Raw genomic sequence first — 25,685 nt, 5'->3', positions numbered from 1 at the left:
ACTTCATCTTCACATAAATTCACTTCACCAACCAAGTTCTGACAAGGCTACGTTTGCACCTAAGATAAGTTATTGTTGCATTGATCTGTTGCGCAGAAATTAAACATACGGCTCTTTTCATCTGTTTGACGGCATTTCTCGCCAGGAAACCCCTGGTATGTGCTTGCAAGAGGATCACAGCATCTCTCTTGCGCGTCAATTGCTTCCTGGCAAGGAATCCCCTGACCCGGGTCTGTATCACCAAGACCGCCTCCCGCTCTTTACTGTACCGGTATTGGAGCTGACGAGAGCGGACCTTTGCTTGCAGTCGAGTAAAGCCCAGTTGGACCTAAAATCAATACAGAAATATGAATTTGTTTTGTGTAAGGTCCTGTTTACAGAATAAATCTAGTATACTGTACATTCCGTCAAATGTGGCAACCCACCACTCTGTAAAGCTTTCTGCCTTTGTGGCCTCTCCAGTATTTCTGAATTACAAGAGCAGCTGCCTTTTTTCTCAGGAAATCTCTCCTGTAACACAGCATGAAACATGCAGATGTCAAGAAACATGTCACATACATGAGCAGTAAGTCACTGTGCAGCTTTTTGTCCCATACCTGTATCTGTAGCCTCTCAGAACTCTTTGGAGCAAAAGTGCTTTCTTATTTAGTTCTTTTATTCGCTCCAGTTCAAGTATGGTGTCATGGATGTCCTAAAAGTAAAGAGTGAAGAGAAAACATTAAATATTAAATATCAGACTTGTCAATGAAATCTATGTCTCTTATCGATCAATACATAAATTTAATATTGTATATACCTTAAGAAATATCTTTGTCTTGCCAGTCTTCCAGTCACTTTCTCCAGTGAGTATATTCTTACATATGCTTTCACAGCATGTCTCCATTTCCTGATATGGAAAAAATGCATTTGGTAACTTTGAAGCATGAAATGATTGAAAACTGCAGATGTTAAGCACAAAATCAAACGTCATATCATAGCCTCCATCTCACAGTGTTGGGGTCAAAGTTTTTCAGTAGGACTCGGTAGCGTTCCAGGAACTCGTTAAAAGTGTAGCGTATGGGATAGCCAGCCTTACGGATCTTGATCGTCTCCATCATCCCAGAGTAACGGAGCTGACGCATGCATAACTCTCTGTCAAACAACTGAGAAAGACATATGGGCACATTTTCATCATACTTTTACTCACAACATAAGAATTCGTATATATTTTGTTACACATTTTTGTAATATGGAACAATCTACACCATCCTAGTTCCCAATACATATACAGGTAAGTAAAGATTTGAATGGCTTGATTTGCTCTCTCTTTCCTCACCATGGGCCTCTTAAAGTCATTGGGTTTGATGCAGCGTATGAAATAGGGCTGGCACACAGTCAGTGTCTTCATCAGGGCATCCAGTGACTGACGAAACTGGCCAGTCAAGGTCAGCATGCGCTTCTTAGAGTCGGTTCCTTGCTACCGTGTACATAGAGACAAAAATAACACACAGTAAGACGTATATAGAATGATATTAACGGGCTGTTGGACTGATGCCAACTGAATGTAGTTGTGTCTGGGGCTTCACTGACCCGGAGAGAGTTTTTTGGGGTTGTGATAGTCATCCTGGGGTTGGTGCTGTTCTTAACTGTGCCAGGGGAGAGCTCATTGCAGAATACCTTTTTGAGGAGCTTACTGGTAGAGGTCTCTACCAGCTGAATCACATCAGAGCTTAGCGCATCACGGTTTTTCTCAAGGAAACCTAAAGACATTCGGGGGAGGGGGGGCAGCATGATGGTCTTGAAGATAGTGAGGTTTTCCATTATTTGGAGGACAAGGACTCAAGCCCCCCTACAACCATACCTGTTGAATTACTCTTGAGAAAAGAATACTAATCCCACCCGCCTTCTGTCATCCCCAGAGGCACCTCACTAACCGTCTATCCTTGTACCACAACCAGAAATCAAAAACTGTATTTGCCGGGAAATAAAGCCATCCATTATCCATTATCCAAGCCACTTATCTCAACTGGGGTCGCAGGATGCTGGAACCTATTCCAGCAGTCATTGGGGAGACACCCTGTACAGGCCACCAATCCATCACAGGGCCGACACACACACACACACACACACACACACACACACACACACACACACACACACACACACACACACACACACACACACACACACACACACACCTAGAGACAATTTAGTATGGCTGATTCACCTGACCTACATGTCTTTGGACTGTGGGAGGAAACCAGATCACTCGGAGGAAACCCACACAGACACGGGAAGAACATGCAAACTCCACAACGAGGACAACCCGGGACGACCCCCAAGGTTGGACTACCCCGAGTCTTGAACCCAGGACCTTCTTGCTGTGAGGTGACCGTGCTAACCACTGTGCTACCATGCCGCCCGGGAAATAAAGCAATTAAGTGAATTAAATCGTTGTTGAATACAGATGAGGACATCACATATGACCCCATTATCACATATGAAAATAACATGCCTGTCATACCAGTAAGTGGCAATGTAAATTTACTTTCTACCTTGATTCTCCAAATGTCTGCCACTTGAAGCACACTTACACTAAATGCAATCAACACGGCACACACTCTTTGCGATTATATAATTACTGTATGTAAAGCTCTATGATGCCAGATGGTAACACTCAAATTTATCTGCCAATCGTAGACTCTCATGATTCCCTTTTGTAAATGTTTTCCAAATGAGTATATGTAAATACAGAAACACATCGAATTGGACTCGGCAATGTCTTGTTCTGTGTTTGTGTCTTCAAAGTACCTTTTGAATCATAGTAGACCACTCCAGCAAAATGTTGGACTCCAAATTGAGTCTCATAGTTGTTTTTGGGAGGAATATAAATGCCCCCTTTCCCGTGGACCTGATTCATCTTTTGCAGCATAGTGGTATCCGTACCCTTAAGACAAACAAGAGGAGAAAATTAGCACCTTCATTTCTTTTAAACGATCAAGTTTAGTAATTGTTCAAGTGGAACAGTAACCTTGGGGAAGTGGCTTTCCTCATCAATGAGGGCCAACATGTTGAGGGGTTTGGTAGCCAACACATCCAGCGTGCACTGATTGTCGTTGTACTCAATATGTGTCCATACAATGTTTTCATGGGTGTACTCATCCTGCTCCAACTTGAAAACGTGCTTTACGAAGAACTGCTGTAACTGTTCATTTGCAAAGTTGATGCACAGCTGCTCAAAGCTAAAACAATGCAAAAAAAAATCACAACGTAAAGAGAAAAGAAAACATTAATGGATTGTTGGAAATTTGCCAAAATCCCTCAGTGCAAACAGAGTTCTAATCTTAATGAACTGTTGCATATACCAACCTGTTTTTGTTGAAGTTCTCAAAGCCGAATATGTCCAGCAGGCCTATTGACTGTCGGACCACTTCCGAATCCTCTGGGAGAGGCTTGAATACAGTGGCATTGATTTTGTCCACCACCCAGACAAAAAGTCTTCCATAAATAGCCTGGATAAATTCACAGAGACACAACGACACTTTCTAATTTAGGAAAGTGACAAATGCTAAAATGCATTTCATACAAGATACAAAACTTGGTCACAATCAGCAGTTTGAGCTATTGATAATTTCATTGGTAAAGTGTTATTCACTATTGTGTTTTGGCTTTTTGTTTAATTTTTGCACTTCATAACATTTCGAATCGATCTATTACTGAGGGTAATGACATTTTATCTCACTTAAAATGACAAAAGAATCCAGGGCAAAACGCTTCTTCTGTCTATTACTTTTGAAAACAAGATGCAATTGGTGTTACTTTGACAAAGGCGTCTCTGCCATCCGTAGCCTGGGCATATGTGAGAGGTTTGGTCACACTCTCTCTGTTGGTCATAAAGGAGCGCAGCGTCAGACTTTTCTCCAGGGCCTTGGGATCCACCTACGTTAAAAGGAGAAAAAAAAGAGCTCATAGCAGCTCATTTGAACTTAATGATACTAGTTAGCTATTGTGAAATAAAAAAAGCATACCTCCAAAAGTTCCCTGGCCATGTCGAAATGGGTTGATGTGAAGATCTCACACCCCTCTAGGTTGTTCACAATGGTGCCTGATATTTCACAAAGAAAATATATCTACTGGAAAAGAATTTAACTTAAACGATATTCCTAATTTATAAGTGTATATATGCAAATCATAAAGATATTTTATATCCTTTTATAGGTTTATGTCATATTAATAGCTTATTCTTGTTACACAATCTGAATGTATAATTATTTGATCTTAAAGGTATAGTATTTCTCTGACTTTCAAAGTCCACGTTGCCCAGGTGAAGGATAGCAGCAAGTAGTTTTGAGATTTCCCAGGAGTCATTTTCTGTAAACATTAGGATCTTCAGAGCGGAGCAGAAGTGGGCATATTCCTTGATGTCATCACGTCCCTCACAGCTGGTGCAGTTACCCTGACAATGTGACCGTTTGTTTTAGGACTAGAAAATAATCCCTCTTTGGTATAGTTATCTTTTTATTCTTACTTAAAGGAACAGTGCGTAGCATTTAGGGAGATCTATTGGCAGAAATGGAATATAATACTGGTGGCACGGTGGCGCAGAGGTTAGCGCGGTCGCCTCAGAGCAAGAAAGTCCTGGGTTCGAGCCCCAGGGTAGTCCAACCTTGGTGGGTCATCCCGGGTTGTCCTCTGTGTGGAGTTTGCATGTTCCCTCTATGTCTGTGTGGGTTTCCTTCGGGGGCTCTGGTTTCCTCCCACAGTCCAAAGACATGTAAGTCGGGTGAATCGGCCATACTAAATTGTCCCTAGGTATGAATGTGTGTGTGTGTGTGTGTGTGTGTGTGTGTGTGTGTGTGTGTGTGTGTGTGTGTGTCGGCCCTGTGATGGCCTGGCGGCCTGTCCAGGGTGTCTCTCCGCCTGCCGCCCAGTGACTACTGGGATAGGCTCCAGCATCCCCGCGACCCTGAGAGCAGGATATGCAGTTCAGTTAATGGATGGATGGATATTGGCAGAAATGGACTATAATATGGGCAGCACGGTGGCACAGTGGTTAGCTCAGTCGCCTCACAGCAAAAAGGTCCTGGGTTCGAGCCCCAGGGTAGTCCAACCTTGGGGGTCGCCCCCTTGGTGGAGTTTGCATGTTCTCCCCGTGTCTGCGTGGGTTTCCTCCGGGTGCTCCGGTTTGCTCCGGTATGAATGTGTGTGAATGTGTGTGTGTGTGTGTGTGTGTGTGTGTGTGTGTGTGTGTGTGTGTGTGTGTGTGTGTGTGTGTGTGTGTGTGTGTGTGTGTGTGTGTCTCGGCCCTGTGTGACGGCCTGGCGGCCTGTCCAGGGTGTTTCCCCACCAGCCGCCCAATGACTGGGATAGGCTCCAGCATCCCCGTGACCCTGAGAGCAGGATAAGTGGTTCGGATAATGGATGGATGGAATATCATATTCATAACTATGTTTTCATTAGTGCATAATCACCTGAAACTACAAATCATCGTGTTTTTGTTAGCTTAGAATGAGCCCTTCATATGCACCGGTTGGAAGACGAAGAAGCAAAACAAGTAATAATATTCGCTATATACATGGAAGCTATGACCTATAGTTTTACAGACTACTACTGATCCTTTCATCTGCTCCCGTTAGGGGTTGCCACAGCGGATCATCCATTTCCATCTCATCCTTTCCTCTGCATCTCCCTTGGTCACACCAGCCACCTGCATGTCCTCCCTCACCACAATCATTAACCTCCTCTTTGGCCTTCCTCTTTTCTTCTTCCCTGGCATCTCCATGTTCAGCATCCTTCTCCCAGTATACCCAGCATCTCTCCTCCGCATATGTCCAAACCATCTCAATCTTGCCTCTCTTGCTTTGGCTCCAAACCATCCAGTATAGTTTTACACGAAATACAATTTCTAATCTCAATCCAAAGGAACCGCATCACTTGAGATGTTATGGCTACTCGATGCGGTCTTAGATGATGACATCATTTTGGAAGTTGCTACTGACACATGAAGGCCACTGTAGGTTCTCCTACACGCTTAGAAAGGGAAGGGTGAGTGTAGGGGTATTCAGTTAGTTGCAATCTGCAACCTCACCGCTAGATGACACTAAATCCTACACACTGTTCCTTTAATATATAAATGTTTTGGATTTAGCAAATAGGATCCCTTTTTTTTCACCTTCAAAGCATACTGAAAATATTTTAGTACCATGGTTAGATAGTTGTACTGTGATGCATTTTCCAGGGATAGGATCTTCTTCTGCTCAGCTGACATGCCCATCAGCATGTAATAAAAGATGTGATAGTTTCTTTCTTCAGGTGCCTGCCCGGGAAACGGAGCTACATGTCACATATCACATTAAACCACCAGCATTTCCTAAAGAAATTCCCCTTCATTAATTTCCCTACCTGGCGGCAAACACGAGACTTCTCTAGGAGGTACTGCTCAATCCGGGCGCCATCAATGGCCCCGCTCTTGTTGAAGTTGATATCGATGTACTTCCCAAACCGACTGGAGTTGTCATTTCGGATGGTTTTTGCATTGCCAAAGGCTGAAGGAACAACAAATATTCAAGAAAATTAAAGAGATAAAAAAAAAAAAACTAATGCGCTTCTGTAGGATTATTCTTATAACTCCTCTATGTCCTTTGTGCTGGCGTTGGCCACGTACCCTCCAAGATGGGATTGGCTTCGAGAATCTGCTGCTCTATCCAGGAGTGCTGGCCGCTTACAGCAGCCAGGAACTGCAGCATCAGTTTGGCACTCTCAGTTTTCCCTGCTCCCGACTCTCCGCTGACAAAGAAACAAAGAATTGACCATACTGTAGAAAACGTCAAACAACATCCCTTGCATTCTAGGTGAAGATTATTTCGTTTAATATCTGACACATTTCAAATTAAACTGTGCAGACACGTTTCTCAGTTGGAAGAAACACAGTGGAATATTTATATCATAGTGGTCATGTTTTCTTGCCCCCAGCATTTGAGCATGGTTAGTAGGCCTGTTAGTTGACAAGAGCGAGACCTGATGATGCAGCACTGGTTCTTTTGGTTGCGGCGCATGTTGAAGAAACAGCTGTCTGCGATTGCAAACACATGCGGAGGCAGCTCGCCCAGCCGCCGGTCGGTGTACAGGTGTATCTGCTCTATGCTGTAGATGGGCAACACCTGGTAAGGGTTGACTGCAACCAGAATGGAGCCTGTGTAGGTCTGAAAACAGAGAGGCATGCTATCTTTCACACAGCACCACTGTTGACAAGTGGTACACTTGTTTATTTCCAGAGGAGTTCATTAATCAGCAACTGTGAAGTAAGCACACATCAAGCTTATGACTCCAATGACTCTGCTGAGTCCATTAGAAACTGGTTCTGATTCCCTCTTTAGAACTTTTACAGATAGATTATAATCATGTAGTGCGCCCTTGAATGTCCATGCTAGTAATACTACTGCTAAGGGTTTAACACCAGTGAAAAGTAGAATGTAAAAATACAAATTGCCTCCAGCACCAGCAATGGTTTAGATTTTAAAATGGTCTGATTCGTAAGTGAAGACACACATCAGTGTGTCTTTGATCCGTGGCAGGGAAATACAGCAACGTTTACTCACAGCAGACGCCCATTCGTCTCTATGGAGACAAACAACACTATGATAAACTGCAGGGCAAAGTCTAAGAGAGTCAGCAACCAATAATGAAAGCTATGACACCTATGGAAATCGTAAAACCCAAGCGGCTCTTCCATTTGCGAAAACACAGTAAAGGGAGGTCTGGTATATAATGACTCACATAGATGATGCCCTCTTTGTGTCGCACCAGCAAGTTCCTGAGAAGCCCTGCCTCAGTGAGGTCGCCCAGCCTAATCATGTCATCCACACCTTTTACAGAGGTGGGGTGCATGGGTCGGATGGCGTTTGCCTTCTTGCTGTTTATCTTGTGTACCTGTTTGGATTTTTATGAGAATTCACGTTACGAGCCTTGAGCCACAGATCTCTCAGCATACAGATAAAAGCCATCTCATGGATGCAACGTACCTTTCCTTCATCATCAATCAGCTGAAGCTGTCCGGTGTCTGTCAATTCGACCACTGCCCCAATTGGCACCCCAATACTAGAATCCACCCATATAAAATCCCCCTAAATGCAGGAACATCATACAGATGAGAATTGACTAGTCTGATGGAGTGGAACCTTTATCAACCAATGAGTTTCCAGAGCAGTTATTAAATAAACAATTTCATCTGTTTTGCAGAAATAGCACGTTACTCTTACCTTCCTCAAATCTAACATGATGGAAAGTTGTATCCAATCTGTAAAGACAGTGACAAAACTATGTATGCTCTTAATCAGCACATTGTTTTATCAAACCTCCACAATGGTTCAATGGCACAAGGGAGAACACCTACTGGCAAAGCTAATATTACTGTACACATTCAATACACCCCAGTTTAGTTTAGGGTATAGGATGTACTCAGAATTCTTGACATTTCCAGTAACAAAGACAGAAACACAGCAAATTTGAAAGGAAACCGTTCCACATGTTCAACATCTCAAACTACAAATCGAAAATGTAATGAGGTAATGTAAAAGAAAAAAAGTAATGTAAAATGTCTGAGTTATATTTCCATGTTTTTGCTCCTGATGCAGTTAACCTGAAATCACAAGAGACTCAGATTTCCTCGTTACTTAACATTTATACCTCAGGATACAGGATTCTTCCACTGTATGCCATCACACTATTGAAACAGACTGATTCGAGTCACCTTGTTGAAAACAACTTGAATAGTTGAGAGAGACAGAATAGTGATGAAAATTAATTGCGATACATACTAATTGTGTTGAAGACACTATTTCATGTTCTTCATGTCGACCCTTACCTACAATGGTTTGTTTTTATCAGATGGTCCCTCGTCGTTGTGTAAGCCCCAGCCACTATGTGCCCTCTTGCTTGGAGAAGCGTAGACCAGGAAGTAAAGAGCTTTGCCAACACTACACCCCTTTATGGCCCTTTGACTTTGCTCTTACTGAGGGGAAGCCACCCAGGGCAATTCGACTCAAGAGGACTTGAGGGTTAAAAAGCAGAGAGCTACAAATGTGTGTGTGCACTGTGACGCAGAGTGGAAGTCCATGTCCTGAGTCGGTTTGATGTTCAGCTTCATGGAATTTCATGTGAATCTATTAAATGCTTCGACTGATGGATTTAGATACAGAAACTACACAAATCTGAAAAAACACAAATTAAGGATGATTAATGCATCTTCAATTTTTGCATTGAAGTATACTCTAGCACTTACCAAATTAAGATTTTTATGTTGAGTTCTAATCTGAGACAATGCTAAATGTGTCACTCGCTGACAACAATGTGGACAAAATGCAGAACTAGAGTATAAAAATTATACTGAATAAAACATATGGCCTATTTTTTTGCCTATCCATATTATATTAAGTCTTCTCTGGCAAATGCCAAAATGTGTTTTGTTTTTTTTTGTTTTCCACATTGATTTCTAACCCAAGACAATGCTGCAGTATGGAGTTCTTTAACTGCGTTCATTAAAAAAAAAACCCCAAAAAACACGGACATATCTACTATAAACACAACTTTATTTTATTTTATCATACAGAAAGCCTATTCCCCACTGTCAAACTTTGTCCTGATTTAATTCCATTTTCAAATCCTAATCAGAATTTATATGAAATCAGCATCTTTGAATAATGACATATTTTTCCTGTGTCCTGGTATCTTTCAAGAAATAGATCATTTCAAGAAAAGTGCAAAGTGAAAATGTTCTGCCTAAGAGAAATATCACTTATGCACCGTAAGTTAATCCTTAGCCAGTGACGTCACTGGAAGAATAATGTCAAGACTTTCTGCCGTGCTAACGGGTAATTACATTGTAAATAAGATAGTGAAGTGGGTTGGAATAGCCTGTCCACAAAAATCAAAGGTTGACTCAAGAAATCCAAGGTGGATACTTACCGTAGTGCAGGAATTCATTATCAGAGGGCAGACAGAATGACAAATGTGCACTGGTCTCTTAAGTTCTCCTGCAAAGAGAAGACACAAAATGCGGGGCATCCTTGCAAGATCACAGACTGATGAAACACATTGTCAAGTCAGGCCAAATCTATATAAAGCAGGACAAATATGGTTATCATGATCTGTTGGCTTTTGCTCTACTTCTTAGTCCATGACAAATAATCACTATCCCATAGGTTGATTTCTGTTGATGTTCTCCTTCTACGGGATCACAGCTCAAATCCTACCCACTCATCTATCAAAACATGGGTGGGGTGATGCTGTAAAGTAGCTCATTTTGCTATCTCATCTATCCTAGCATGTTGTCTCTTTACCTAGATTTAGAGGGTTTCCCTGACAGCAGAATGTTGTTCCATTTTTTAACTCATTTTCCAAAAATGATGTTTCTATATCTGTGGGAGAAAAAGACAAAGATGAGTAAAATTTGTAAAATTAAATGATCTGGCTACAATGAAAAGTCTTGTTAAACATTCAGATTTTGAGGCTATGGTGATATGGTACCCTTGATCCCTATTTGCAAAATATAGCAGACATGAAAACAATAGACTAGAAGTGCCAGTATTGTTGAAGTAGCTTTACTATAATTACACAGACAAAAACAATGTACAATAAGCTGGATGTCTCAGGCTCACTTCATCTTGTAATGCAATGGTTCCCAACCATGTTCATTCAAGGCCCAAGAGTTCTGAAGGTTTCATAACAAATGAGTAACTCCCTTTGTAATTAAAGGTTTAGTTAGTGAAATCCGCTGGCCCAGTCCTTGGTTGGTATGAAAACCTGTATGCTCTTGGGCTTTGATGCCACATGTTAAGTAATCACCGTCATAATGCAATTACTTTTACACTCTACAAGTGAAGTGCCACGTCACACAGCACAAAATATTTCATTAAGTACAAAACTTGAAAAGAACCAAGTCAATGGGAAAAAAACAACCAAATAGTACATTTACAGTGTTTTTACATTAACACAAATGCATTCCACCACTCTAATTACACACTGATACTCTTTCAAGCACTGTACCTTTTGAAACCAAGTAAATGTACATTGTGATCATGATATCCATTAATCTTGATGGAGGATTCAAAGCAGTTTTACATGTAAAGGTAACCCTGCATTATGCATATACAGTTTGTTCTCATATCAAATAAACATCTAAAGGACACTACATACCTTTAAGATCTTTATGTATAATGTGCCACTTTTGGTTTTCTGATAGTATTACTTTTTTCCTCAGTTCACTGAGTTCTTTTCCATAATCTATTTCTGTGTAGAATATATTTCAAACCTAAACATATGTCTGATAGCTAAATGCTTGGCCACACTGGATGGTCAAATCTGATTTAAAATAAAAATAAGGGAGGGTGCACTGAGAAAAAAACAAAACAGTGAACTTGATCTTTGACTCTACCTTTGCACTATAAATTCTTTCAAGATGGCTCTTTTGATTGATAGCACATGGACGGCACTTACACTTCCCTGTCTATCTCAGGTACACCAAGAAAATGAAGGCACAGACTGATGAAAAAAAGCACAAGGTCAAGACACAGTTTTACTATAGGATTCCTTTAGGGGATTTACTCTGTAAAACAACACTCTGGTCCTTCACTTTAACTGAAATTCTTTTTCACGGACAGGCCAAAAGGTATCTGAGATACACTGCTCCATTAAGACACTCCACAGCATCATATGAAGCAGAGTGCCAAATATTACATAGGTCTACATAATACGTTGTTTCTAACACATTCTTTTGACGGAAGAGGCAGAAACAAAAAAGTCACTACAAATGGTCTCTTGGGCTCTTCAGAAATATAAAAACAAAAAAATAGGGGAGAGAAAATAAAACGGTATAACAACCAATGATTCCCTACACTCAGGACAAGTGTTGCATCTTGAATGAGAACCTACTCCTGATGGGATTTTCTGCTTGCGAGGTCTTGAACCGTCCCAGCGCTTATCTCTGTCCACGCTCAGGCAGATAGGGCCTGCGATTGTGCGCAGCAAATCATAGCACCAAATTCTGAGCAGCTCTTTCTCCCTGTCCAAGGGGTCGGAGGTGATGTAGACATAGGAGCATGCCCCAGTTTTATGCCCGTTCCTTGCGCTTCAGTTTGGAGGACTTCTTGACAGCACCATTCTTATTAAGTAGCTTCAGAACTTTCTCTTTGTGGTCCAGCACTTTCATCATGGTATCTCTGGCCTCAGTCACTTGGTCCATCACCAACTTGCAGCGTTGCATGTTACCCTGGGGGTGAACAAATAATGAACCATTCAGACTGCAGAAGTTTTAGCTTGTTTCTGTCACTGATTACAAAAAAAACTACAGTAAAACTAAGCTCTTAGCAAAACACAGAATAACCTCAAAAAAAAAAAAAAATGACAGTGTACTATTAAAAGGCACTTCACACCTTTTACCTCCTGTTTTGATATGATGGTGCAATTTTACAAATGCATAATATTAGACTTGACAGGTTAAATGTTGGGTGCAACATGTGCTTTGTATGAAAGGAAATATGGTATGCACGTGAAATCTTTACAAGGACAAAAATTTATTTTGTAAAAAAAAAAAAAAATCTCTTATCAGCTAGACTTACTTTTTGAGGATTTTATAACAAGTACCTGTATAAGCTCATTGATTCGGTGAAGGTCATCATCTGCTCCTGCTCTCTTCTTTGGAATCAGACCTTCTTGCAGGGTGGATAGTCGGCTGTACACATCATGCTCTAAACTTGACTATGGACGATAAAGTAACAATCATACACAGTGTAAAACATCCTCTTCTTCTTTTCCTCATTCACATGGTTTGGCACTAGAGGTGTAAATATAAATAACCTCTTTCAATAAGTCTTGAACATTATGTCGCTTAACTATCCTCACAAATTCAAATTTCTCATTTCCTATTACCTTAGACAGTTCAGTCAATATTATTGATTAGCATAACTCTAAAAAAGCCATGTCGTTTTCATTTCATTTGTGGTCTTTCAAGGATAAGTAGGAACTGTGAAATGAAGAGTTTGTCTGATCATTTGAAAATGGGCAGTTTACAGTCAAGGCAACTGAGTGTAAAGGCTCAGACGTCGTACATGTAGTGAGAAGGATGACGGAAAGTGTGATGCAGCCAGTGATTAAACACACCAGGCATCATGTTGTTTGTGTAGTATGTGTGCCCAAATTAAATCTCAAGTTTAAATAACAACCTTAATCACAAAGTAAGCACAAATTCTGTAGCTGGTCTGTCCTCCTCATCAAAAAAAAAGCAAAAACTATTTAGGCTTGCTGTGAACTTCTGCTTAATTTTGAGTGGGCCTCTGACATTGATGTACATACATTCATTAAACTTTTATTTCACCTCAAGATAATGTCAACTTTCAATAAAAAAGAAAAAAGCAAAACAAAGTACAATAAAATAATTATTGGGCTATATATTAAAATTACAAGAATAGGACATAAGAGCTAAAAGATAAAATACAAAAGAAATAACATCGCAATCACTACAGTCAAAGGTTAAATGCGATTTCAATCAAATTTGACAATCTTTGAAATCATTTTTCTGAACTGCCAAACCAGCAACAGAAGGCTTAAGTTTAACACTAGAATGACCAAGGCCGTCATTTTGATGGTTTTGGATTCTCAAAGTTTATAAGTTTGTGGGAAAAATCCAAAGGAGTTGAATCAAGTGCAACTGGACTTGGTATATATCCATGAAGACGTTTCGCCTCTCATCCAAGAGGCTTCCTCAGTTTGTGCCTTTCTGACTAGACCAAGCTAGTCTGACTGGCTGGTGATGAAACGCAGATATTTATCCTCTAGGAGTCGTTGTCAGAGCTATTGATATGCGTGGCTCTTAGTGTCCCGATGTTTACCCCCGCCCGTCGCTAACAGAGCCATAGATATGAGTGGCTCTTTTGTGTACTGATGTTTGGCCACGCCCGTCGTTATCGGAGCGATTGAGCTATTGAGGAAGCCTCTTGGATGAGAGGCGAAACATCTTCACGGATATATACCAAGTCCAGTTGCACTTGATTCAACTCCTTTGGATAGCCATGACCTGGATGAATGAGAACATTCACAGACATAGAGATACTTGCCGCTCCATGAGTGCTCCTAAAATTGTATGTATTTGCATTAAAATTAGTTTTAGATCAATTGCACACAAAAAGTTATGATAAGATCTACATAAAACGGCCATGAGCAGTCAAAAAGATGGCGCATAATTTGCGTGTGATCGTGCGCATCATGTCACTATTTATAACGTGTGTTGGTTGCATCATTTCCTTCGTGAAGTTCACTGCTCTGTCCAAGAAACAGATTAGTGTTCTCCAGTGTAGAGTAATAGTCCAAACTTGATTTTTGATTATTACCAACATCACTGGTTACAGAAGCTGTTTCAAACGCACCATGACTACCACCGAGGCGTTGCAGTATTTACAGGCATTGGACAGCGGCCATTTTAAATTATTTGAAAAATAGTATTGAAGTTGTTAAAATGTTAATGTTGGTGTCAGTCGTTTCTTAACAGACATACTAACATTTGCAATGCATTATTATCTCAATTGGGTATTTATCTTGACAGAATATAGAGTTTAAAAACCGGCCGTCATTTTGACGGCCCATGGTCGTTTTCAGTAGGAGTGAAATCGCGGTCGTTCTAGTGTTAAAGTGCTTTGCAATCCCCAATCAGCAACAAGTGTGTGTGTGTGTGTGTGTGTATATTTACAAGCCTCGGCCAGCACTCACCAGCTGCCTGAGCTGTGCCGCACACAGGTGAATTTTCCAGCCTTGTGCTCTGCATGCCACGCCTCTCTGATTGGCCATATCCTGCAGCGAACCCTTCTTCTCCTCTGTGGGCACAGCAAAGCATTGTTATCAGGCAGAAAGTCACCATTACTAATCCACATGTGCACAATAATAAAAAAAAACAAACAAACATGTAAACAAGTCAATAGTACCAGGAAGACATTTGAGAAATGTGTATAAACACGTTTGTCCACATAAAGAAAGCTACTCACCTTTTACTCGGATGTCACTGTACCTCTGGAAGTGATGATAGGCAGCCTTCCAGGGGTTACGGTAGTGGCGCAATAGGGTAACAGGTGGTCGTGGTCTGACTGGGACATAACGCACCCCTTCCTCATCTGAAATTTTAAAATAAGTCGCATGGTGAACATGTGATATTGTTACAAAATACCTATTCAAAGTAAGATTGTCCTCATTGTGATGATTAAATTACACACCGACGTATTCTCTTGGGGGTGACTCGCGCCTCTCTGCCCTGCCTGTGAGGGGCCTGTTAGTGGCCCTCTCCTCATCTGTGCTGTTGGTCTCCACCATCTCACTCTCCTCTGTGGAGATGACGTGCTGCTGCTTGCGAGGCTTCTTTCTAGGCGATGCCCCAGGGATCAGATCTCCTGAGGTGGGGGTGTTCACACTGGAAGCCTGGGTGTTGCCAGCGGGTGCTGATGGCAGGTTCACATTGGGAACTGACGGCAGGGGATAAAAATGTGTCAATCACAGCTGCCTTTGAACTTTCTTGATTCCTTAGCTTTGAGAATTCTGCCAAGTCGCGTCGCTGATGAGTGAAAGAAGGAAGGTAGGTAGGTAGAGGAAAAATGTGATCCCTTACCTGGCTGGGAGGTATCCATTGGCTCCACCTCCTGTTTGATCTTCACATCTGGACAGGCAGAGCTGGTAGCACATGCTGCAGTGCTACTAGCTGCAGGCTGCGTAGGGGAGGCCACAGTGTTGGCCATCGAGGCAGCGACAGGGGGGGTGACTGCCATGGCAGCCGGCAAAGCAGAGAGCACTGTCGATGGCTGGGAGGGCGGAACAGGCCCGGGAGGCGCCAGCATGGTGGGGATGGCTTGGGAGAGGTGCTGGGCAGGTGAGGACACAGCCTGCTGCTCGCCTCCTTGAGAGGGCAATGCCTCTACTGTCGCCATAACAGGAGGGGCCATAGCCATGTGGACCTCCGCTTTGGGTTTCACACTATGAGAGAGATCAAGAGGTTAATGTTAAAGACTTCTATTAACGTATAAATTAATCAATAACATCAGGATATAAAAATAAATGTAACAGGATGGATGTTATAGAAGTGTACCCTGCAGGTCTGGGAGAGCCCGCTCCTCTCACACCACTCTCAATTCGGCCACTGTTGGACTCATTGGGCTGGGCAGGGATCAAGTTCTTGCGCACACAACTGAAACAGCACAAAATTGAGACAAGATAATTCTCTTGAAGCCAATATTTGGCCAACCTATTTAAAAAAAATGTATCTTTAAACATTTTTTAGTAAATTATCAGGAAGTGAAAAGATAGGTACGCCTGACCAAGTTTGCTTTAAACTGACTTTCATCAAATTAGCATCAAGAAAAACATGATTTTTACTTAACAATACAAGATTGATTGCTTGACAATCTGTTCGTTTGTGTGTGTGTGTGTGTGTGTATATATATATATATATATATATATATATATATATATATATATATATATATAGAGGTGTGTGTGTGTGTGTGTGTGTTCTAGAACTAGTGTTTTACTCACCCTTCATTAGTAGGTTTCTTTCGGAGGATGCTGGGTCTGGGGGAGGAAACCAGGGTGGGAGCTCCACCTACTCCTCCCTGGGCATGTGCTTGCACCATGGTGGCTACCGGCTGAGTTGTACTAAATGTGCTGCTGATGGGGCTAGCTACAAAGCCATCAGTCAAAACAACCCCTGAATAGAACAAAACTCACATTATGAATAACTCACAATTCAGACTGAGCACTAATCAACACTGGGCCATTCACACTAACACAAACACCCCATTTTATGTTTACCAGCTTTTGCTTCGGGCTGTGGCTGCTGCTGTGGCTGTTGCTGCTGCTGCTGCTGAGTAACTATTGGTGCTTGCTGTATTCCTTGTGTGGTGATTGATGCAGAAGTGTGCAGACCCTGCACTCCTATCGGTGTGGGCTGGATGCCCTGCGCAGCAATTGGTGCAGACTGGATCCCCTGGGTGCTGATTTGTGCAGATTGTAGACCAATCCGGTCAACCGCCATCAGTTGCATGGGGTTTAGGTGAACAGTAGTGGCCACTCCTACTCCAGCTGGGGTGGGTAATGCTGAGCTTGGAGCTTGAGGAGTAACTAATCAAAACAAAAAGTATATTCTTTGACTAAGGTACATACATGGTCGATGGAAATATCAATGGAAATGTTTTGATGAAAAAGTCAGACTTGTCATACTATGCCAGTGAAGCATTGATGTTAATATACAGGCTGTCCCCTATGGACTAATTTGTTTGTTTTCCTTCACATGTTCAACAAGCTTTAGAAATATTGAATTATGAAAGGGGAATTCAAAGTGAGATACAAAAGCCGGTTATTCGTATCTACCTTTAAGCTCTGTGGTAGGAATATGATTATTCAAGGTTGATTTAATTAGCTAAACTTTGGCTACATATGAGAAAGGACAACTGAATATCTATCCATCCATTATCCAAGCCGCTTATCCCAACCGGGGTCGCGGGGATGCTGAAGCCCATCCCAGCAGTCATTGGGCGGCAAGCGGGGAGACACCCTGGACAGGCTGCCAGTCCATCACAGGGCCACTGAATATACAGACGTGCTCAAATTTGTTGGTACCCTTATAGCTCATTGAAATAATGCTTCATTCCTCCTGAAAAGTGATTAAATTAAAAGCTATTTTGTCATGTATACTTGGTATGTCATACAATAAAGCCTAGAACCTGTGAAAAGAGATTAATTATTGCTTATTCTACAAAGATATCCTAAAATGGCCTGACACATTTGTTGGTACCCCTTAGAAAAAATACTAAATTGGATTATAGTGATATTTCAAACTAATTACTTTCTTTAATTAGTATCACAGATATCTCTAACCTTGTAATCAGTCATTCAGCCTATTTAAATGTAGAAAAGTAGTCACTGTGCTGTTTGGTATGATTGTGTGCACCACACCAAACATGGACCAGAGAAAGCAAAAGAGAGAGTTGTCTGAGGACATGAGAAAGAAAATAATAGATAAGCATGGTAAAGGTAAAGGCTACAAGACCATCTCAAAGCAGCTTGATGTTCCTATGACAACAGTTGCAAATATCATTAAGACGTTCAAGTTCCATGGAACTGTAGCCAACTTGCCTGGGTGCGGCCACAAGAGGAAAATCGACCACAGATTGAACAGAAGGATCAGGAATAAGGAACACTTTCATTTTATTTCATGTACATGAAATGAAATGAAATGAAATGAAACATCGTTTCCCCCAACAGTGCAATACAGACAAAAACACATATCCAAGAACTACAAAAACACATATATCCAAACTAACACATATATCAAAACAAAAAAAAAAAACAAAAAAAAATAATCACTGTCCAAAAGAATGAAGGCCAGCCAGGATGACTGTCAGAACTGCCAGTCTGCATGGGCTAGCAGTTAGCTTAGTCTACCCCACTTCCGCATCCTGTCAGACCGCCCTTGGTGTTTTCTCTTCGGGTGCAGCTCCGGCAGGGCCGTGGTCCTTGGGCCCACCGGACATAGCAGACCAGGCTCCCTCAGGCGATCCAATGCTAGCTCTCCCAACCAGACACCTTCGACACACCTCCCTGCACTCCACACAATGACACTGAAGACACATTCAACGCTAGGCGAGGCTGCCACCAGACCGCCCTCGGTGTTATCAGAATATGTGTGGGCTAGCATGTAAGAACCAAGGATAACTGCCAAAGAGATACAAGTTTAACTCCAAGGTGAAGGCACATCAGTTTCTGATTGCACCATCCGTCAGTTTTTGAGTGAAAGTGGGCTCCATGGAAGGAGTGAAAGTGGGCTCCGTGGAAGAAGACCCAGGACTCCACTTTTGAAAGAAAAGTCAAACTGGAATTTGCTAAAATGCATATTGACAAGTGACAACTTCTGGGAGAATGTCCTTTGAACAGAGGAGTCAAAACTGGAGCTTTTTGGCAAGTTACATCAGCTCTATGTTCACAGATGAAAAAAAAGTTAAGCTTTCAAAGAAAATAACACCATACCTACAGTGAAACATGGAGGACGCATGATTATGTTTTGGGGCTACTTTGCTGCGCCTGGCACAGGGTTCCTTGAATCTGTGCAAGTGTGACCCCCGTGATTTGTGGGACAGTTGAGTCTGTAACTACATGGTGTTAACTCCAACGTAGTTCCCCATTCTTACCAGTAGAGTGCGCATACTCGCTGCAGATCGCTTTTTTTCCCTTTGATTTATGCAGACGAGCAGAGATACGTATCTTTGGGTTACTTAACATAATTCCCAGTTCTTTGATAACAGTGACGTGTTTCACATTGGGAATCGCCTTGGCGTGACAAACGATGGAAGCTCCAATGACACCACGTCTGTCAGTGACAGACAGGTCAACCTGTGCTAGGGGCATGCCCCCTCATACTACTAAAGTCGACTGGCCTCTCTCAAAACATTCTAAACTGGTTTCTTTCCGTGTCTATGCAAGGAGAGAAGTGATGGTAAAACACATTACATTACAGTCATTTAGCCGACGCTTTTATCCAAAGCAACTGACAATAAGTGCATTTAACGTAGGAAATCAGGAGAACTACTAGCCATCAGAGGTCATAAGTGCATCTGAACAAGCATCTAAGAGCAAAACCAGTGCTAAAGTAAAAGTGCAAGATTGAATTTTTTTTTAAATGAGTGAATACAATAAGTGCTAAGAACAAGTAACAGGGTAGTAGTTCTTGAAGAGGTGAGTTTTCAACATGAGCTGAAAGATGGGCAGCGACTCCGCTGTCCTGACATCAGTGGGGAGTTCATTCCACCACTGTGGGGCCAGGACAGAAAAGCGCCGTGACCGGTTTGATTGGCAGCAAGGGCCTCTGAGCGATGGGGCAACCAGGCGTCCTGAGGCAGCAGAGCGAAGTGGTCGGGCGGGGGTGTAGGGCTTGACCATGGCCTGGAGAAAGGAAGGAGCTGTTCCTTTCACTGCCCTGTAGGCTAGCACCAGAGTCTTAAACTGGATGCAAGCAGCTACTGGGAGCCAGTGTAAGGACATGAGAAGGGGAGTTGTGTGGGAGAATTTAGGTTGGTTGAACACCAGATGAGCTGCAGCTTTCTGAACAAGCTCCAGAGGTCTGATGGCTGACGCCGGGGCGCCAGCAAGGAGGGAGTTGCCGTAGTCCAGTCGGGAAATTACCAGAGCCTGGATGAGCACCTGTGCTGTCTCGTCGTTGAGGAATGGGCGAATCCTCCTGATGTTATAGAGGAGAAATCTGCAGGAGCGAGCAACCGATGCAACGTTTTCAGCAAACGACAGTTGGTCGTCCAGGATCACACCCAGATTCCTCACAGTCCGAGTTGGCATCACCACGGTGTTGTCAATGGTGACGGCCAGGTCTCAGTGCGGGCAACCTTTCCCGGGGAGGAACATCAGCTCTGTCTTGTCCAGATTGCGCTTCAGGTGGTGTGTCGCCATCCACTCCGAGATGTCAGTCAAGCATGCAGCAATGTGTGTCTCTACTTGTGTGTCAGAGGGAGGAAAAGGACAAGATCAGCTGGGTGTCATCGGCATAACAATGGTGAGAGAAGTCATGCGCGCGAATAACAGAACCCAGGGATGTCGTGTACATGGAGAAAAGGAGAGGACCCAGAACCGAACCCTGTGGAACGCCTGTAGTCAGTCTGCGAGGCTCTGACACAGATCCCCTCCATGTCACCTGGTAGGAGCGACCCGTCAGGTAGGTTGCAAACATTGAGAGTGCAGAGCTTGTGACACCCAGCCACTCGAGGGTAGAGAGGAGGATCTGGTGGTTCACTGTATCGAACGCAGCTGACAGGTCCAGGAGTATCAGAACAGAGGAGAGAGAGTTTGCTCTCGCAGAGTGCAGCGATTCTGTCACTGCAAGGAGGGCCGTCTCTGTCGAGTGACCGACCCTGAACCCAGACTGGTTGGGGTCCAGGAGGTTGTTCTGGTGGAGGTACAAAGAAAGTTGGTTAAAGACAGCAAGTTCGAAAGTTTTGGATAGAAAGGGTAGAAGGGAAACTGGTCTGTAGTTTTTGACGTCAGAGGGGTTAAGTAATGGTTTCTTGAGAAGGGGGGTGACTCTAGCAGTCTGGAAGGCAGATGGAAAACATTCTGCCTGGAGGGAGGTGTTGATGAGGTGGGTTTGATAGGGAAGGAGTTCAGGTGCTATAGACTGAAGAAGAGGGGAGGGGACCGGGTCAAGGGAGCATGTGGTAGGGCGACTGGATGTGATGAGGTTTAGAACCTCATTGGGGGAGAGGGGAGCGAGGTGGGATAGGGTGGGACGTGGAGAGGTGAGGGAGGGTGCAAAGGGTGGGATAGTGCAAGCAGCACTAAGCGGGTGGTGAGTAAAGGAGGATCTGATGTCGTTTACCTTCTTCTCAAAGAAGTTAGCGAAGTCATCAGGGAGAAGGGAGGAAGTAGGAGGAGGAGGTGGGGGATGAAGAAGTGTAGAGAAGGTTTCAAAGAGTTTCTTATGATTAGAGGCAGAGGATAGGATTTTAGAGCGATAGAAGGCAGCCTTAGCAGCAGAAAGGGAGGAGGAGAAAGTTGAAAGAAGAGATTGGAAGTTGAGAAGGTCATCTGGGAGTTTGCCTTTCCCCCATTTGCCATTTGCGCTCTGCCACTCTCAGGCTCCGTCTGTCAGTACGTACTGATTCGGTCAGCCGAGGGGCAGGTGGAGTTGGACGTGCAGGCCTGGAGATGAGGGGACAGAGATTGTCCTGAGAAGAGAAGAAGGTAGAGAGAAGAAGATCAGTAGCAGGGCCAGGGGGTAGGAGAGAGAAAGATTCAGGTGCAGGGAGGATAGAGGTAACAGAGGAAGAAAGATCAGTGGCGGAGAGAGAGCGGAGGTGTCTACGGGTGGAAACCATGTGGGTAGGGGAAGGGGCTGAGGGGGGTGAAGAGAGGGAGAGAGAGTAGGACATGAAATAGTGGTCAGAGAGCCGGAGAGGAGTAACAGAAAGATTGGAAATAGGACAGTGTCTAGTAAAGATAAGATCCAGCTGGTTGCCGGCCTTGTGGGTAGGAGGAGAGGGTGAGGTGAAGGTCAAAGGAGGAGAGGAAAGAGAGAAGAGGATCTAGCTTGTCAGTGTGGTTGCTGAAGTCACCGAGAAGGATAAGTGCAGAGTCATCAACAGGGAAGTGTGAGACAAGTGTGTCAAGCTCCTCCAGAAACTCACAAAGGGGGCCTGGTGGGTGGTACACAACTACGATGGCGAGTTTGACTGGATAAGAGACAGTAACAGCATGAAATTCAAAAGTGGGCGGAGAAAATTGTGGAATGGAAACAAGAGAGTATTTCCATTTCAGGGAGATTAGCAGGCCAGTACCCCCACCCCGCCTCCCAGCTCTGGGAGTGTGAGAAAAAGAGTACACATCAGACAGAGCTGCGGGTGTGGTAGTGTGTTCTGGCATGATCCAGGTCTCAGTTAGAGCAAGAAAGCTGAGGGAGAGCAAGGATGCGTAGCCTGAGATAAACTCAGCTTTCGGCACCGCAGAGTGGCAATTCCAGAGCCCTCCTGTCACCATTTGCTCAAACGTGAGTGGAGAGAGTGGGATAGATGAGATTGGTAGGGTCACAGCGCTTAGGAGTGACCCAATGTCTATGCCAGCCCTGGGAAGAGGAAAGGACAGGAATGCGAAGAAAACACATAGTCTATACTACGTACACAAAATACAGATGACTGACCGGATCTAAAAAGAGCAGTCCGTGTTTGACAAAGTCTTGGCTTGAAAAAGTCGCGCTTGCCTTTGTTCACTCTAGCCTTCGTTCAACCTAGGCTTGTTTGCCTGACGATTGCAAGCTGATGCTTCCAAGTACCAGCAGTGGTTTAAAGAAGACTGATTGCTAATTGTCTGCCATGAGTGCAGGCCACACTCTGGCCACTTAACACCCAATTGGCCAAAGAGGTACACTGAAAATAGGCTTACTGCCCAGAAACTGGACACTTATGTAAAACTCTATCAAACCTCACACAATACTATTAAAACTGCAAACAGCCAGTTACCAAGGAATATATTTATAAGCTAAATGGATAACTAAGTCAAAACAGCTAGGCAACAAGAAATTTTAAGGGCACACTAGGTGAAAAACAGCTACAGCTAGAATAAGTAAATAAGACAAGTAAGTAAATAGAATAAGACAGCTACAGCTAGAATAAGATTCCACTAGGAACCAGCAGCAGATGTATAGAGAAAATTACTAATACTCAAGCAGCTGGAATAAGACTAGTAGCAACTTGTTAATCAAGAAAGATGATACTTAACTCTATTCTAGACGAACCAGCAATTCAATATCGCTCCAGAAGTTACAATGCACACTCATGGTGTCAAACACCTCACTCAGTTATCAAAGAACCGGGGATTATGTTAAGTAACCCAAAGTTATTTTTATAACGTCGTTCGGTGTTTCACTATGGGAGCTATAGACCACTCCCGTATTGCACAAGATCCCTAAGCCATAACAATGATGAGCTGGGCAGCGATAATCACACTGACTCTGTCTTGTTCTCCTCTAGCACCGCTTGTGCCAAGGACGGCCCTGAGACATCCAGCCTGTAAAATCTCACAAAGGTGTGAGGTGTGGCCCAGCTCACCACAGCACAAATGTCTTGTACTGAGACTCCCCTGAACAGTGCCCATGAAGTGGCCATGCCCCTCATAGAATGCGCCCTCAGTCCCTGGGGAGGGGGGGGGCTTAAATCTGTAGACCAAGGCTTTAGCCTCCACAATCCAGTGAGACAACCTCTGGCGGGACAATGGCTTGCCCTTATGGGGGGTAGCCCAGGACACAAACAACTGGTCCTGCTTCTTGAACCCTGCTGTCCTACTCACATACAATCGTAGAGCCCGCACCAGGCACAACATGTTGGGCCTCTGCTCCTCCCCTCAGGAGAATGGAGGTGGGTGAAAAGCCAAAAGCTCCACCGTGGGACACCTGTAGGCTGACTTCATCACTTTAGGCACGAAGGCCGGGTTGGGCTGCAGGCAGACTTTGGTGAGCCCTGGAGCAAACTGCAAGCATGAAGGGTGAACTGACAATGCCTGTAATTCACTTACCCGCTTTGCTGTGGTTAAAGCCAAGAGCAAAGCTGTCTTTAGCGAAATAAACTTCATCTCCACCGCCCCCACAGGTTCAAATGGGTGTTGAGAGAGGGATTCAACACCACTAACAGATACCTTAGAGGCACCAGGGGCCTGGAAACAGGGAGCTTACGGCGAGCACCCTTCATGAAATGACAAATCAAAGGATGCTGCCCTGCCGGCTTATGTCCGAAGCCCACATGACAAGCTGAGATAGCCGCTAGGTACACCTTAATGGTAGAAAAGGCTTTCCCCTTCTCAACCAATTCTTACAGGAAAGACAGCAGGTCCACCACTGGACACTGAAAAGGAATGGTTTGCCTCAAGTCACACAACTCCTCAAAAATCCGCCACTTACCACTGTAAAGAGAGCAAGTGGAGGAGGCCCTTGCACTCTGAATGGTGTCAATGATCTGTTCAGGCAGGCCTGCAGCATTCAGGTTCCACCTCTCACGGGCTAAGCCCAGAGTGCTATGCAGTCTGGATGTGGGTGGTAAATCTCCCCTAGCGCTTGCCACAGAAGATTCCTTGGTATTGGGAGAGGCCACAGTTTGCCCTCCAAGAGCTGTATTATTTCCGCTACCTGATGCTCCGTTGTCATGGTTACTCGGGATGACACTGACCCCAGCAGGACACCAGGCGCGAGAGCCGTTGGATCTCTCCATGGCCGGACAGCTGCCACACTCTGGTGATATTCTCACCCTGCGGTTGAGGTGACGGCGCGGGCACAGGCGTAACTCCGCCACCCAACGCTGCATATCCTTCATCATTAGCAACCCGATGTACAACAGATATTACTGAAGCCATGAGGCTGAGCTTGAAGAGGGAAAGACACTGAGTGATGGATGCTAACCTCTCCGATAACGTGATGCAATAAGAGAGGGAATTTATTTTGAGACTCAGGTACTCTGTACGTTGTGCTGGTTCGACTCGGCTCTTCCCCCAGTTTATATTGAACCCAAGATTGCTGAGATGATTTATCACCATAGCAGCATCTCTAACTGCCTGTTCCTCTGCGTGGGAGCATATCAAATAATTGTCTATGTAAGAGAATATTTGGATGCCGCTGTTCCTTAATGGAGACAGCACTGCTTCCACACATTTGCTGAACACCCTCGGTGCTAACGACAGACCAAAGGGGATGGCTTGGTATTCGTAGGCTCTGCTATGATAAGCGAACCTCCGAAATTTCCCGTGTGCGGGATAAACGGCGATGTGAAAATATGCGTCCGTGAGATCGATCGTTACAAACCAATCGCCCAGATGGTTTGAACTACAGAGCACTTTGTGCGTTGACATCCTGAATGTGTGTTTTCGTAGATGTCTGTTTAACACATGGAGATCCAAAATGGGGCGAAGTGCTGCGCTCCCTTACTTTGGAAGTAACGTCAGTAAAAACCTTGTTGAGCTTCCTCGCTCGGTACAGCTCTGATCGCTTGTTTAACAGAGATGCGATTTCGTCCTCTAGGACTTGTGCTGCATCTCCCCTGGCCACTGAAACTAACACACCGTTGAATTTGGGTGGTTTCATAGCAAACTGTAGTCTGCACCGCTGAGAAATAGACATCCATGGGTGAACTGCTCATGCG

General features: G+C 43.8%; 2 protein-coding genes across 2 annotated transcripts in view; both read right to left on the bottom strand.

Moving 5' to 3' along the window:
• LOC130110611 (unconventional myosin-VIIa) overlaps positions 1-8,872 on the bottom strand; it is a 39,567-nt gene extending 30,695 nt beyond the window's left edge. Inside the window, exons 1-21 of the mRNA XM_056277769.1 lie at positions 8,843-8,872; positions 8,238-8,275; positions 8,001-8,102; positions 7,756-7,908; positions 6,997-7,181; positions 6,644-6,765; positions 6,382-6,524; positions 6,182-6,295; positions 4,282-4,435; positions 4,008-4,084; positions 3,799-3,918; positions 3,349-3,491; positions 3,011-3,221; positions 2,791-2,926; positions 1,570-1,739; positions 1,316-1,456; positions 990-1,142; positions 797-886; positions 597-691; positions 426-510; positions 110-328 (exon numbers count right to left, since the gene is read on the bottom strand). Coding sequence (XP_056133744.1) covers positions 110-328; positions 426-510; positions 597-691; positions 797-886; positions 990-1,142; positions 1,316-1,456; positions 1,570-1,739; positions 2,791-2,926; positions 3,011-3,221; positions 3,349-3,491; positions 3,799-3,918; positions 4,008-4,084; positions 4,282-4,435; positions 6,182-6,295; positions 6,382-6,524; positions 6,644-6,765; positions 6,997-7,181; positions 7,756-7,908; positions 8,001-8,102; positions 8,238-8,255 — 2,631 coding nt within the window. The 5' untranslated portion in view covers positions 8,256-8,275; positions 8,843-8,872. The remainder of the gene's footprint in view (positions 1-109; positions 329-425; positions 511-596; positions 692-796; positions 887-989; positions 1,143-1,315; positions 1,457-1,569; positions 1,740-2,790; positions 2,927-3,010; positions 3,222-3,348; positions 3,492-3,798; positions 3,919-4,007; positions 4,085-4,281; positions 4,436-6,181; positions 6,296-6,381; positions 6,525-6,643; positions 6,766-6,996; positions 7,182-7,755; positions 7,909-8,000; positions 8,103-8,237; positions 8,276-8,842) is intronic.
• Positions 8,873-10,561: 1,689 nt separating this feature from the next.
• The window catches only part of sap130a (Sin3A-associated protein a), a 37,689-nt gene continuing 22,565 nt past the window's right edge, over positions 10,562-25,685 (bottom strand). Inside the window, exons 13-21 of the mRNA XM_056275858.1 lie at positions 16,819-17,127; positions 16,543-16,714; positions 16,097-16,195; positions 15,623-15,984; positions 15,234-15,479; positions 15,009-15,134; positions 14,737-14,840; positions 12,619-12,732; positions 10,562-12,244 (exon numbers count right to left, since the gene is read on the bottom strand). Coding sequence (XP_056131833.1) covers positions 12,086-12,244; positions 12,619-12,732; positions 14,737-14,840; positions 15,009-15,134; positions 15,234-15,479; positions 15,623-15,984; positions 16,097-16,195; positions 16,543-16,714; positions 16,819-17,127 — 1,691 coding nt within the window. The 3' untranslated portion in view covers positions 10,562-12,085. The remainder of the gene's footprint in view (positions 12,245-12,618; positions 12,733-14,736; positions 14,841-15,008; positions 15,135-15,233; positions 15,480-15,622; positions 15,985-16,096; positions 16,196-16,542; positions 16,715-16,818; positions 17,128-25,685) is intronic.

This window comes from Lampris incognitus, chromosome 3, assembly GCF_029633865.1.
Source record: "Lampris incognitus isolate fLamInc1 chromosome 3, fLamInc1.hap2, whole genome shotgun sequence".
NCBI classification, from domain to species: Eukaryota; Metazoa; Chordata; class Actinopteri; order Lampriformes; family Lampridae; genus Lampris; species Lampris incognitus.
The sequence above is the reverse complement of the archived record's forward strand: the minus strand, read 5'-3'. Positions and strand labels throughout refer to the sequence as shown.